Source organism: Chamaea fasciata, unplaced genomic scaffold (genome assembly GCF_029207755.1).
Source record: "Chamaea fasciata isolate MVZ Bird 193981 ecotype frontalis unplaced genomic scaffold, bChaFas1.0.hap1 SCAF_1, whole genome shotgun sequence".
Taxonomy (NCBI): domain Eukaryota; kingdom Metazoa; phylum Chordata; class Aves; order Passeriformes; family Sylviidae; genus Chamaea; species Chamaea fasciata.
The window spans coordinates 61,809,449-61,823,063 of record NW_027094086.1 but is presented as its reverse complement, the minus strand read 5'-3'; the positions used below and the strand labels follow the sequence as shown (position 1 = coordinate 61,823,063).

At 40.0% G+C, this 13,615-nt stretch overlaps 1 protein-coding gene across 1 annotated transcript in view; it reads left to right on the top strand.

Moving 5' to 3' along the window:
• TMEFF1 (transmembrane protein with EGF like and two follistatin like domains 1) overlaps window positions 1-13,615 on the top strand; it is a 112,226-nt gene that overhangs the window by 73,057 nt on the left and 25,554 nt on the right. The window contains exon 4 of the mRNA XM_066184911.1: window positions 3,337-3,363. Within this exon, the coding sequence (XP_066041008.1) occupies window positions 3,337-3,363 (27 nt within the window). The remainder of the gene's footprint in view (window positions 1-3,336; window positions 3,364-13,615) is intronic.

Sequence of the window (13,615 nt, the reverse complement as noted above, 5' to 3'; positions counted from 1 at the left end):
AGGTGATTTGCACCATATTTATTTATCTCCTTTGTCAGAAGGCTGTCAGAGTTTCAACATTCTAAAATAAGCAATGTTTAAAAAAGAGTCAATTATAGGTGCTTTAGAAATAAACAAAATGCAAGTTTTGATGTTAAAAATGGTTGTTTAGGAAAATGAAAGAGGATATGTGGCTGAAATTTTGGATCTGCATATACAGGTTTTAATATTGATTTTGACTGCTGCCAGATTTGTATTATATGCACATGAAAATGTAACCACATAATGATGTAGTACTTGACTATACTTGCAGTTTCTCAATGTACTGTATACGTGTGGAAGCCACAGACCATTGCTTTCTGTTGGGATTTCTAAATCAAAAACAAGGAAAAAAGGAGAGTAAAGCTATTTGCAGAACTAGAAACAAACACAGGCATTATTCTCTTAGGAGTGGCTTATGGAAGGTCTGCTTGCTTAATTTGTCAGTGGACTGTTTGCCCTCCTTTTTGTACTTAGCACTTTGGAGCTGTTGCCCTAAATGGGGAAGAGATGGGTTCAATTTTCATGCTACTTTGAGTTAAAGCCATCTCTCCTGAATGAGAGAGGCTGCAAGTGGTTTTGGTTTTGGGGAGCTTTTTCTGCCTCTGCACCAAAGCAGACCCACAGTACAGAATTGGCTCATGTTCAGGAAGAACAAAAAAGGAGATTCTGACTGTAGCTGAGTGCTTACAGCATTCAGATGCTGTGTCTGATCCAAGTCCTTCTTTGTGTATTTTATCCAGAAACTCCTTATGGATGAAAGCAGCTCACAGCAGAAGCCTGTGTATTTGTGTATTAGCATATTTTTATAGAATCATGGATGGTTTCATTTGAAAGGCACTTTAAAGATAATCCAGTTCCCACCTCATGGCCCTGGGTAGAAATATCCTCCACTAGACCAAGTTGCTCAGAGCTCCATACAGCCTGGCCTTGAACACCTTGAAGGAAAAGCTACCTATTTGGAAAAGGGTGGTTTAAGTAAAGGTAGAGATCAATCACTCCTGCTCTAATTACTGACCAATGGCTGGGGGAATGGTGTTTGTGCCCAGCATCTTCACTTCTTTGAGCATCTTTCTTGACAGATCTTGGTACATGGAGGCAACTTTTGAAAGCCCTGAATTGATTAAGGGCCTGAAAAGAGCAGGGATGCTTGTCCAAGTAAGCTGGAAAAAAAATGCTACTCTTTTAACCAGCAGCTGCCTGGGAAAATCTAGCCAAGGCTCAGGAAAAGAAAAAAAAGAAGGAACACCAGCTTAGTTTAGCATGGTTACCCTGGAGACAAGAGTCCTAGCATAGCTCCCAGGGAAAAGTTGAAAATGATACAGTGTTATAGAGGATGACACCTTTTTTTTTTTTTTTTTTTTTTTTTTTTTTTTTTTTTTTTTTTTTTTTTAAATCCTTTTTGTGAACTGAAAGTCCAGAGTAGTGGAAATGAATCTATCCTGCTCTTGTGATGTCCTGCCAAGTGGACTTCACGTATATCAGGCCAATGATCTATAGAGATGGGTGGTCTGAACATCAGCTCCATGATTTACAGGTTGCTTTCCACGTGTGGTACCTGCCCTGCCCCACGCACACAGGATTTAGCCAGAGCCCCTCACTCTGGGGCTGAGTAGCATTTCTCACCTCAGGGAACAGCAGTCAGAGAGTGAGCTGGAAATAAAGACACAGAGAAAGTTAGGCTTCTTTGAGACATTTTGCCCTTTGTCTTCACCATTACATAGTGAACTTGCTCATATTTTTATGTCAGCTTCCTCTCTCCCAAAACAGCTTATGACACAGTTTGACCACCACAAATAATCCTACATATTAAATCATATAATTAATTATGCTCCTTCAAAATTTTTAATTAAGCAATACGGCATCATAAGGCATATTTCTCAGTGACCCAACAATGACATTTTATATGGGTTTGCCTGCTTTGTCAGTAAAATGGGTCACTATCAATGGAAAAAGGAACCTTCTGTTTTTTTGCATTAATTTCTATAAGGTTATAAGCTCAGTCTGTTAGACACCAAATAGTGGTATAGGAGGACAGAAAGGAAAATTAAGGAGAAAGAAAAACAAATCTCTATTCCTGATACTCCATGTGACAGGAGATTATTTTTAATGTGTGAAGTGACCCAGTAACGTGGAATTTCACACGTTCATCCACGCACTAGAGGGAATTATTCTTAGAAATACAGCTCCTTAAAGAAAAGCAGGGGAGGGAGCCGAGCAAACAGAGGGTCTGGTTTTCCCTCTGATGTGAACAACGACTTCATGTGTGGAAGTAAGATTCCCACTCCTCTCTCTGTCTGGCTTACTTCTTCTTTCAGTTTTTAGCAAATAAATTCAGCTGCCTTCTCCATCACCAAAGCAGGCATGAAAGGAGAGGTGTGGGATGAGCAGAATGCGTGCTCTGCTCCTCTCCTCTCCTCAACTTCCAGAGAAGCTAATCTAATGGGAATGGGAAACAATTCACTGACAGTCGTTGCCATTCCGTTCTCTCCTCTCCTCCTCCTTTGAGCAAGAAAGGCAGGAGGTTTTGTGACTCTGTTCATGTGTTTAAGGGCTTGTCTTTACTGCCGTGCTAGCTGAAGCCTGTGCAGAGTGCTGCCCAGCGGGATGTGTGTGCTAAATCCCTGAACAGATCCATGGTGCTCTGAAGTAGAGTTATTGGCCGGGGGTGGTGGAGAAGCTCAAGTCCTGCTGGCACTCGAACTGCTAATGCAAATGCGATCCAGCTGAAAGCTGCCACTCATCAGATGCTAATCCAGTCAGTCAAATGTCAATGAAATAACGATGCCATTAGAGCATCTTTATACAAAGTGATTGACTCAACTGAGAGAAGCTATTTTGTCATTAGATGACTTAAATCAACTTTACTTGGAGGACTAGTTGTCTTCTGGAGGTACTTCTGCAGTCAGGTGAATTTTGTGTTGAAGTACTCCTTGAAGTACAACTCCCAGGGCCAGAGGGTAACGAAAAATAAATATTCCAAAATTGAACTTTGTACTCTTTTGGGTTTAGCAAATTTTAATCTCTAACAGTTGAAAAGAGGCTAAGAAAGATATTTGGTTTCAGTATTGAATAATGCTGTTCCTTGAGTAACACCTTGACAGGGAAGAGAGAGACTAGGGCACAGTGAGTATGGACAAACCCTATTAAAGCATGCCAGACCTTATGTGGGATGTTTGTTTTTACAGCTGGCTCATGAAATGTAACATCTGTGTAATGTTTTACAGTGACAAGTTCCTGAACAAACAGCTGCTCCTGGAGAAATATTTTCATTTGCTTTCTTTTTATTTTTTTCATCCCCCTCTCTTTCTTTTTCAGATAATGGCTCTGGGTCAGGAGAAGGAGGTGAGTACCAAACTCTAATTTACTTTGGTTTTGGTCTTTCTTTTATACTCATGTGTGCCAGTTTCATACACATACATATACACATGGCTACTGTATACCATATGAACTGACGGAAAATTATGGCACTTAAAATATGCTTTAAGGCTGTAGTGTTATTGGACCATCTCAGAACAGTACTGTGCATTTGTAGTGTGCATTTCATCAATATTGTTCTTTCAGATTTGACCTATATAATTTTTCATTTGTTACCAGCAATGTAGCGCAATATTTAGATCCCTATTTCACCTGTATTTCTCTCCAGAAAATGACCATTCATAATAAATTTCTTATCATTTTCCCCTTGCATTTATTTCCTTAGTGTCTAAAACATCTAGTTGTTACCTTATGCTTGTTCAAGCTTTTTGCCTAAAATATAGAACAATTGCATTATGGCATCTATTTATATAAAGTATTTTACTGAAGTATTTCTTTTTGTTCAAAGCTGTATATTCAAAAAGGATATATATATCCTCTATGTATTTCAAGGATTAAAAAAATAATTATCTTAGTTCTATCTTTGATACTACTATAAAGAATACATATAGAATGAAAAATATGAGACACAGATATATACAAACACAGAAAAACTGTTTTACTTTTAGGCTTTGGTAGTATTAAGAAGGTGTTGCAATTCATACTGATGGGATTGAGTTTTGAAGTACTGTAAATCTTGAATACCTACATGAAAATGCGTGTTTGTGGAAAACTATCTATGGCATCACTGTGCAGCTAAATGTAACTTTTCAAAACCCAGGAGCTGGCTCGCTCTTTTTTTCCTGTATGGAAGTGAATGGGGGCATTTCCCTCCCCCTTAATAAGCTGCTATCAGTAAATTCCTGGGCTGCTCCTAGCACAGGGCCATTCTCACCCTTGTTTCCTTTTGGGGCAATGTCTGAAGGAACAATTTTCTGCTCAAACACTTCCTCTTCTTACCTCCACAGGTAACTTTTCTGATCCTTCACACTCTTTCCCCAGCTCTGTTTGCTTCTCCTTCCCCCCTCGTTAGCCAGCCTGTTGTCCCAGTAGGACTGCTCCCTGCAAGCCAATCTTTCTGGCCTTGCTACTGCTACGCCGTTCTTGTAGGAGACAGATGACAGTAATTTAGTCCATGTTTCACTTTTATTTTTAGAACAGTTTTTAAAAGTTTGAATGCCACTGAGATTAGTTGGGTTTGGTTTTGGGTTTTTTTAGTATTTTATAACTGCATACAAAAATCCCGGTTAAAGTCCCTTGTAAATGTTACTGTGTTGATCTGGAAGAGATTGGCAGACAACTGATAGATGTCAGGATTCTTTGGGTAACTTTAAGAGCAGTTTGGAAAAATGTAGGCCAGAACATGCTATGTTTTGTTGGCTGCGCACTGAAGAGTTGAAAGGTCCATGTTCAAATATACTCCTTCCTTGATTTGGGGCAGGAGGCTGAACCCAAATCCACCTGTGGGGGCAAGAGAGACCCACGTGGGTTTCCCTTGGTCATTGCTGTTCTTTTTGTTCTCACTTGAAATGTTCATTGAGCCTGGGACAAAGAGTTGGGGAGGAAGAATTTGTGCTGTGGAAAGGCTTTGTTGGCAACATGCCAGTGCCTTTGAATTATTTATGCAAAATAGAATGCCATCGGCTTAGGAGGTTTGGTAGTCCCTTGATACTTTGCAGAAGTAGTTGGTGCATTGTCTTGGGAGGTGGAATATGTAGATTCAGTTCACTTCAGGCAGAAAGAATTGAATCTGGTTCCCTTGGCCCCAGGTGAATTTCTGCACTGCCTGGGTGTTGATTTAAGAAGGAACAATGCACCCACTCTGTCCTCCAGCAGTTTTGTGACATTAGGCCTTCATTTATTGGGGTTTCTTCTGAGTGCCTTTGGGCCGACTGAAATGTTCCTTCGCCTGTTCAGTATGAAAACAGTTGGGTTTAGTTCTTAAATTTAGGTTAAGGACAAAAAAATTTAAACAATGAGACATTGAACATCCTACTTGGCTCTTCTTCCTTTTTTTAATACATCTAGGCTATTTGTGACACACTGAATTATTCCTGTCCCTCTGCACCTTCCTCCCTAAACTGGGTGTTACATAATACTTCTGTGGGACAATTGGTTAGTCTTCAGCATGTTGAGTCATTTTCTGTGTCTGAAAGCAATTCTTCAAGGAATGGAATCCACTGCTGCTTTGGTTATTGAACTCTGTTCAGGATGAAAATTCAAGGATATTTTTGTAACTGGAATTTGGGTTTTTTCATAATTCAAGTAGCTGTAAAAGTGTTACATGGAAACATTAAAACCTGAAAAGTCTTACTACAAGCCATGGGAATTTTGAAGCAAAACCAGACTTCTAGAAGAGTGTTGGATCTGTTGAGGACAGATATACATTGTTTGGTATGCAAACAAGAAGAAAGGATGGGAGCCCAGGCAGAGGGTGACCTGCAGGGTAGAGGTGTTCCATGGGGCCCTCCTCAATTCTGCCTCTCTGATTATTTCAGCTATGGGACTGTCTGCTGCAGAACTGCCTCCTGGCCCAGCCTTCCCCATTTGCTTTTGGAGGAAGTCAGGATATAATAGTCACATGCCAGAATGTTTAATTTTATGCTGTTGGGTGAGGGTGCCCAAATGGGAACCTAATTTCCTGGGGAACCTCTGTGCCCTGCAGGTTAAGTACAGCTGCTGCTCAGAAGCATGAGGAAGCTTCAGTGGAAGTGGAAAAATGCAAGGATAAGTGAGAGAGAACCAGCAAGCAAGCAAACATACTAGCTTAGAGACTTGTGTTTTCTTCCTAGGATCTGCATCTCCAGATGTTAATCACAGAATCAGTGTTTGCTGTGTTTCTCAAACATGCAATTAGTGTGATTGTGTATGCACCAGTGATGCTTGCACACATGGAATGGATGAACACAGCTGCCTGTGTACATTCAGGAGGCATTGCAAGTGCTGTGCAGATGCACTGTTTGCTGGGGGATTTTTAACTCTGAAAGAAAGTACTGGGAAAGCATCCGAGTTGTGCTCTTCAGTTGCTATAACTCTGCCTGAGACAGTCTCCACTGCTGAAATTAGATGTTGACCTCATGTTTAGCTAAGATTTGTGCTACTGATTCACACCGTTCTTTTTCATTTTCTTCATTTCATTGCAGAACAATCTCATTAATGATTCTAAAACTTGACTTCATGCAGTTTCTCCCTCCTACTCCCAAACTGTATGATGCTAATGCATTCATTTCTGTGTTAAAAAGAAAAAAGGCAAGCAAATTAGACTTAGAAACAAGAAAAAAAATGCACAAAAGTCGTCTTCCTCAAAGACTGTTTCAGACAATATCTTGCCTTAGTAGTTATCATGTGCCACAAGAAAAAACACCTAAAGACCATGGAACTGCTGGTTGAGGTTCTCCACAAATCATCTTTGCTCTTACAAATATACTAGATTTTAGGAAAAGAATTAAGAGTGGAAGAATTTTTTCAGTGTGCCTAAATGAGATGAAGTAATACAATTTTTAAGGATGACACAATTGTCTAGCTGCCCTCTGACATTCTGAATGAGCTGTTTCCATTTTCTATGCTCTCTTAGCATTGAGTTGTAATAAAATGAGCCATTTTTCTAATTTCAGAAGTCTGAAACTTCAATTAGCATAATAAAAATTGTAGTTATGAAACCAAGCAGTTGGGCACTTGTGGCAATGGGTATCCTGAGCCATTTCTAAGAAGAGTATATGATTGTCAATTCAGAAATGAGACAAAATTCCAAAAATCTCGATACTCTACCATTATGTTTCACCCCTACAGAAGGCAATGTCAGAGAGCAGAGTCTTTAAAGAGTTGCCTAGCTGGGGTCATGGCTGAAGATGGTGGGATCCTTTAAATTTGCATCTTAGATGTGGGCTTCTCTCTTTATTTTCATATGAATCATTCTGTAATTTCCCTGTTCCGAAGAATACAGTCATAAAATTAGGCCCTTTGTTCAGTCAGTATTTTGTTAGACTCTGAGGCAGAACTGCAGAAGGAGAAGGTACAGGCTCAGATTTGTGTTCATCTCTGCCAGTTGTAAATTGTAACACTATTTCACCTGCTGGATGTATTTCTACAACTTGTAGATTGGGGCACAAAAAATTATTCTGAGGCCGTCACATGCGCATAAAATGTAGATTGCCAGCTCGCAGCTGTGATGTTGACTTTGTGATATAGTAAGGCCTTTGCACAAATGTGTTGAAAACCATCAGTATTTGTTAGATACACCAGGAAAGAGCTAACAAATGGTAAAGGCTTTTCAAGCCAGCCTCTCAGAAACAAATCACTGTCCTAGAAGAGGCAGGTTCTCTGCTCTGGTAATCAACCAACAAGGGTGAGATTTCTAAGTGTCCTACCATGTCCATAACATTAATTTTTCATTCATTTTGTTCAGTAATTGTCTGTGTACCTGAGCAAAATGCCCTTTTTGATATTAAAAAAGTTGCAATTGTAGTTAGACAGATGGCACCCAATCATTTCAGGCTTTTAAGCTAAGGAAATAACATGCTTGCAATACATATAGCTAAGTTAATTATTATTAAAATAATTTGTTTTGAATTTCTAATCCCTCTGAAATTTAATAGCTGAAGTATCTTGTGATGAACGTCTAGCAGATTGCATTTAGTAATTAATAAATTGATATACAGTATGTGCTTTTTAGCAGGCTGCCATCTGTTCCTTCCCCTCACTGGGGACAACACTTATCCAGTAATTGTCACACAGTCAGGGTGGAATAAACACACAATTTAGAGCCTCGAATATTTTCTATTTTAATTTGTAGTAGTGCCACTGATTTGTTTTAATGTGTTTTAATATGACTTTTAGAAACTTAATGGTGATTAGCACCCTGGATAGGAGGTAGCATCATGTCTTTTAGATATTCCTATAATGGTGTGTGACTTAGAAAGTTTTAAGTGTGGATTCCATCACGTGGCTTGTCACTGAGTATTACTTTAGCTTCAAATAGCCCTATTTATTGCTGTCTAGATCCTACTCGTTGTAAGTAAAAATTAACACTGAAATAAAACAAGCAAGAATTACTGTTGTTACAGCAAAGACTCATCAAGGCACAGGCAAAGGCCCTACATGTTCAGGCATTCTGTTGGTGGAGACTTATTCCAGGCAGGTTTTCAGGGATGCTGGAGCATGCTTGGAAGTACACTGGAGCCAGAGGCACATAAAGACCAATTCCTTTTCCTTCTAGCACAGGATATGCAGCAAATGAGGACAGATTTGTCTCATATACCCTGCACTGGGCCTGCAGAAAGGCATCCAGTGTGTTCGTGAAATTGTGGGACACTTCCCTTGGCATTTGGTGACTTTCATGCCCTTTGTTTTCTACCATCCTCTAGTCATGCTTATTTTCCCTGATGCTTCCTCTGAAGCTCTTGCATCTTCCTTTGGAGAAAAAGGAGTTAGCTGCATTTGAGGCAGAGCACTGGAGTGAATGGGTACTCGAGTTCTCTACTGGAGGTTTCTGCAGTGTGAAAACTCATCCAGTCTTGCAATATACCAGCTTTTCCTACCATTATCCACAGTGTCATATGCACAGAAGCAAATCAGAAGTTCCAGTTCTCAGACATGTGAAATCCCTACACCTCACAAGGGTTGTGGTGGTAGGGAGTTTTACAGGGCACTTCCTCACGTTCTTCGCTTATAAGTGTTCACATTGTCATTGTCATAAGCACTGGGCAAGCCAGTCACCCTGGCTGGGTTGTGATTAGGGAACCAATCTTCAAACTCCGCTCCTCCAGGCACCCCAGTCATAAGTAGACCCGGCGTCCTCCTGTTAAGCCTGTAATGCCTACTCTTGCAAAATCCAATTCCAAAGGCTGATGCCTTTACTGAAGCGTGCTTGAAGCAGCAGTGTGTGGTCCACATGCACATGGAAAGGATCTTTCAGCCATGTATAGAACTCTGCTGTACCAAGCCTGGCTTTGCTTCTAAGCCAGCTGGGTGGTTGGATAAGAGAGCAGGACCTTCCACACTGCCAAATATTGCTTTTGCATATGATCCAACAGCATGGCCAAGAGAATTCAAGACATCACTTGCCAAAACTTTGGGAGAGCCAAGGGTAGTGTTGCACTTGTTTTAAATATATACTTACACACAAAAAGAGCAGGTTTGCAACTTCGTTTCAAATTGTGGGAACAATCTCCTTTTTAACTAAGTGCGTCATTAAAGTTGCCCTTAAAGTTAATGGAATGTAGGATAAGTCGCTAAGCTCTGGAGGGAATTGCAGTCCTTAATGTGCAGTTCTGTGGACTGTGGTATTTTGAGAGGAATTTCCAGTGCTAGCTGTACTGAGGGAATCACAGTCAGAAATCTTTTTGAGATTAGTTGATCCCATAAGATACAGTAAAAATCATTATGATCCCAAACCAGTTAGGAATTGGTTTTCAGAGGGGCTTTCCTAGACATTCTGTCTAGGAACTCTATCCTTATATTGGCCAGTGAGGAGTAGCAGCTCCCCCCTCTTCACTGGGAACAGTGATAAATACAAATATACAGCATAGTTCCCTTCCCAAGCTATGCCTAAGGGCAGACCAAACTTCACCTTGACACAGATGGATGCTTTTGCTTTAAGCCTGATTGAAAGCCCTCAGCAGAAACCCAGCCACATTACCATTGTAGGAACATACAAATGAGTTGCTGAGGGAAGCAATTTACTGCTGCCCAATTCCTCTAGAGCTGCTGTCCATTGGCAGGCTCCTACCCTGCAGCTCCTAAGATATAGCTGGCTGTCTTCTGCAGAGGAATAATGACTCAAGGAGAAGTGTTAGGGAGCACAGCTCAGAGAGACAACTGGGAGTCACTGATCCTATCTCTGTGCCTTGTTTCTTTTGAAGGACAGAGCATTAATGAGGCACTGGCCTGAAACATGTAAGGAAGCTGAAGAGAGAGGGAAAATGAGCTTTCACTCAACATCAAATTAATATGTCAAGAACAGAATTAATCAAGATACCAACAAAACCAAGAAGGAGAAATTCTGTAATCATCTATACATCAATATTAGAAGCTTGCATAATAAACAAGAGGAACGTGAATTGCTCATTTGGGAGCATATTTTGACCTAATTATTATTACTGAAACCTGCTGGGAAGATCCGATTGATTGGAATATTAAAATTAATGCCTAAAACCTATGTAGGAACAATCAAATGTGGTGGAGGAAGGGGAAGGGAGAGGCAATATGTCAAGGGATATATTGCCTATTTGAAGATGTTTACAACCAGAGAAACATTCTCTCAAATATTAGTGGGTTAAAATATTTTAGCAGGATCCAGGTGCACAGGTCTGCTACCAATTCAGGTTGAAAAACAATATTCATCTACTCTTTACTGGGTAAAAGAGAGAAACTGTGTTTTCTTGAAGGACTTTTCTTGGTTCTAGCCAGAACAATGTTCATTTTCGCAGTGTCCAGGAGGGGGCATGGGCAGGATCCAGAAGTTATTCTGTACCAGCTTGCATCATTGATGGGGGCAGGGGAAAGGGAGTGTTTTCTGCAAGGAATGGCTCTTTTCTGGTCGGGACAGCATGGCTGCAGTCAGGTTGGTGACTCTGCAGTGAGCATTTTAGCATGTGAATCACTCTCTCTTCTGTGTGCTTTTGTTATTAATATTGTTGCTGTTACTGTTCATTTTCTTATCTCATTGCTGACTCCAGTAAATTGTTCTTGCCTCAACCCATGACATTACCTTTTGTGCCTCCAATTTACCACTCCATCCCACCACAGGGGCAAAGGGGAGCAGAGAGCAGAGCCAGTGAGCAGCACATGATTTGGAGATTCTTGCTGGGGATGCTGAATGGGGAGTACCATTCCTAAACCACAACAGGACATTCGTCTAGATTATATGCCGTGTCTGATACTGTTACTGCTAAACCATAACGAAGCTAGTAGTGAAGGATGCTTCTGAATATTGTAGGTGACCGATACACATGAAGTCCAGCAAGTTCTGATCAAGAAAAAAACATAAGTCACACTTTTTTAAAAAACAAACCTAATTTTAAAAGGTAAAGAAAGCAATTTTAGGAAGGGGCTAGGGAAAGGAGAGTGAGAATTTTACATCAAATAGTATGTAGGAACAATGAACAAGTAGCTGTGGGCTATGATTCTGAAAATAAAACGGTGTTGGGACATTCACAGGGAGCAGAATTAGAGCTCAAGAGGAAGGGTGTGTATGTTGCATGGGCTTGTGTGTGTATTACTTCTTTTGCTCCATTGCAAAATTGAAATGCTAATAGTGCAGTAAAAGTGCTCAGTAAAGCATTCTGGTTGCATTTGTAGTCAAGTCAGATAGTCTAAATGGGGCATGATGAAATATTTTCTATGCTAGTGGTACCATAGAAGGATATCAAGCACCAAATGTTGAAGTATTTTGTAACCAACAGGTTTGCCAGGTTTGCACCAGAAAGGTTTAAAAATGGGTGGTAAAGAATTCTCTCGTCTGTTGATGACTTTTTGTCTCTTTTTCTTCAGTAGAATAATGATAAATAGTATACAAATATTTTCAGAAAAGATAAATGTGATGACTGGGGAGCAACAGCCTCTCATTTTGGCACCTATGAGAAGCATAGCAGTGAAATAAAAGGTGGAAAAATCAACTGAGTACAGAATTAAGTGAGGGAAAAAAATTTATTGCCAGTGACTATGAGTTCATGGAAAACCTTTATTGAGAAAATTACCATTTTTCAAACTGATTATTCCAAGAAAGGCGTTTGTACGACAGAACATTTTATTTAAGCATACCACGACAGAGTCATAACCTTTCTCAGTCAAATGTGATCTTTAACCTCATAAAAGTCTAAGTAACTAGAGAGCACAGCATCCACACAGTGCACATCTAACGTGGAAAAATACTGCAAATCAATAGATCATTAAATGTTAAGGAGTTGGTAGAAAATATGTGTGTTTCTAGAAACTGTTCTTGGCCTCGTGACCCCTTCCACTGGTGACCTGGGAGCAAATCAGTCAGCACTGCTTTGGTGTGAATGACAGAGAACAGGTCACTGAGCTAACAGGATGCATAAGCAGGCAGGATTTTAATGTCTGAGAACATTTATCTGTAACAAGTCCAGGATCTAGGTAATTTTTCCTTGATGTCAGGAAAACATCTCTCCTACAGACTGTTGACCCTGAAAAGTATTCATTGGGGAATAAAGTGGATAATAAAGTAAATATGATTGTCAGTGCAGAAAAATGGTCAGCAAGTAGTATGATTGTTGGATGTTTAAAGAGAAGAATGTCACAAATGGTATTTGGCTTTGATGACAACTTTTCTGGAACAATATGTCCAGGTCTTGTACCTGTAACTCCGGAAGGTGTCAACTTGCTACAAAGGGCATCAAGGGTCATAAGAACAGAAAAAGAAGTGGAGATACCATGAATGAAAGCAGTGCCATTTGTTTAACTTATTCAAACCGTAGGGGATCATTTTTTCCATGCTAATGCATGGAAAAGTGAAAGCTGACACTAAAGGACACTTTAAAATGCCAAATATAGGCATAGGAATGTGGCACCTGGAAAGGAGAAATCAAATAAGATGTGCATTTGTAAAGATAAAAGCAGATGACCTCTACTGCAACTTGATAAAAGTGGTGATAGAATTTCTACAGCAGAAATTTTGTTTGATAGGTATTAATCTCCAGAAAATGCATGCTTCAGACAGAAGACAGCTTGTGGGTCTCACCTGCACTATTTTTCATGGAAACACAGCCCCACAGGTCAGAGGGAGAGATTCCCTGCAGCCAAGATCCTGGGAAATTAGGAAGAGCTGTTGTGGGTTTCTTTTTCCTGTTTGTATTTAAAGAATGTAAATTCAGCTGTTTCATTGGCGGTGTTTGATTTACTGTTGCCACAGCAGATAAAGCTGCTATGAGGAAAGGAATGGAATCACTTTGATCTCCATCCATCCGGCAGCCTGGTGCAGTCAGCTGTGCACCACCACCATAGTGTGATACTTTAAGTGGATCTCGACTCCCTCTGCAGATTTCTGTTGTTCTTTTCCTTCCTTTCAAATACCTAGCTCTCCTTCATCACTTTGTTAAAAATCAAAAATAGGAGTGTCTAATGGTAGTGAAACAGTAAGGGTGTAATTTATTTCTCTTTCACTTGGTGAAGACTTTTGATGTCCATGTCAACAGTAAAATTAATGTAGATTTTTTTAGGATCAGAATATTTGGCATATTAATTTTACCTCTTAGGATACGTAGCATTTGTACCAGATTCT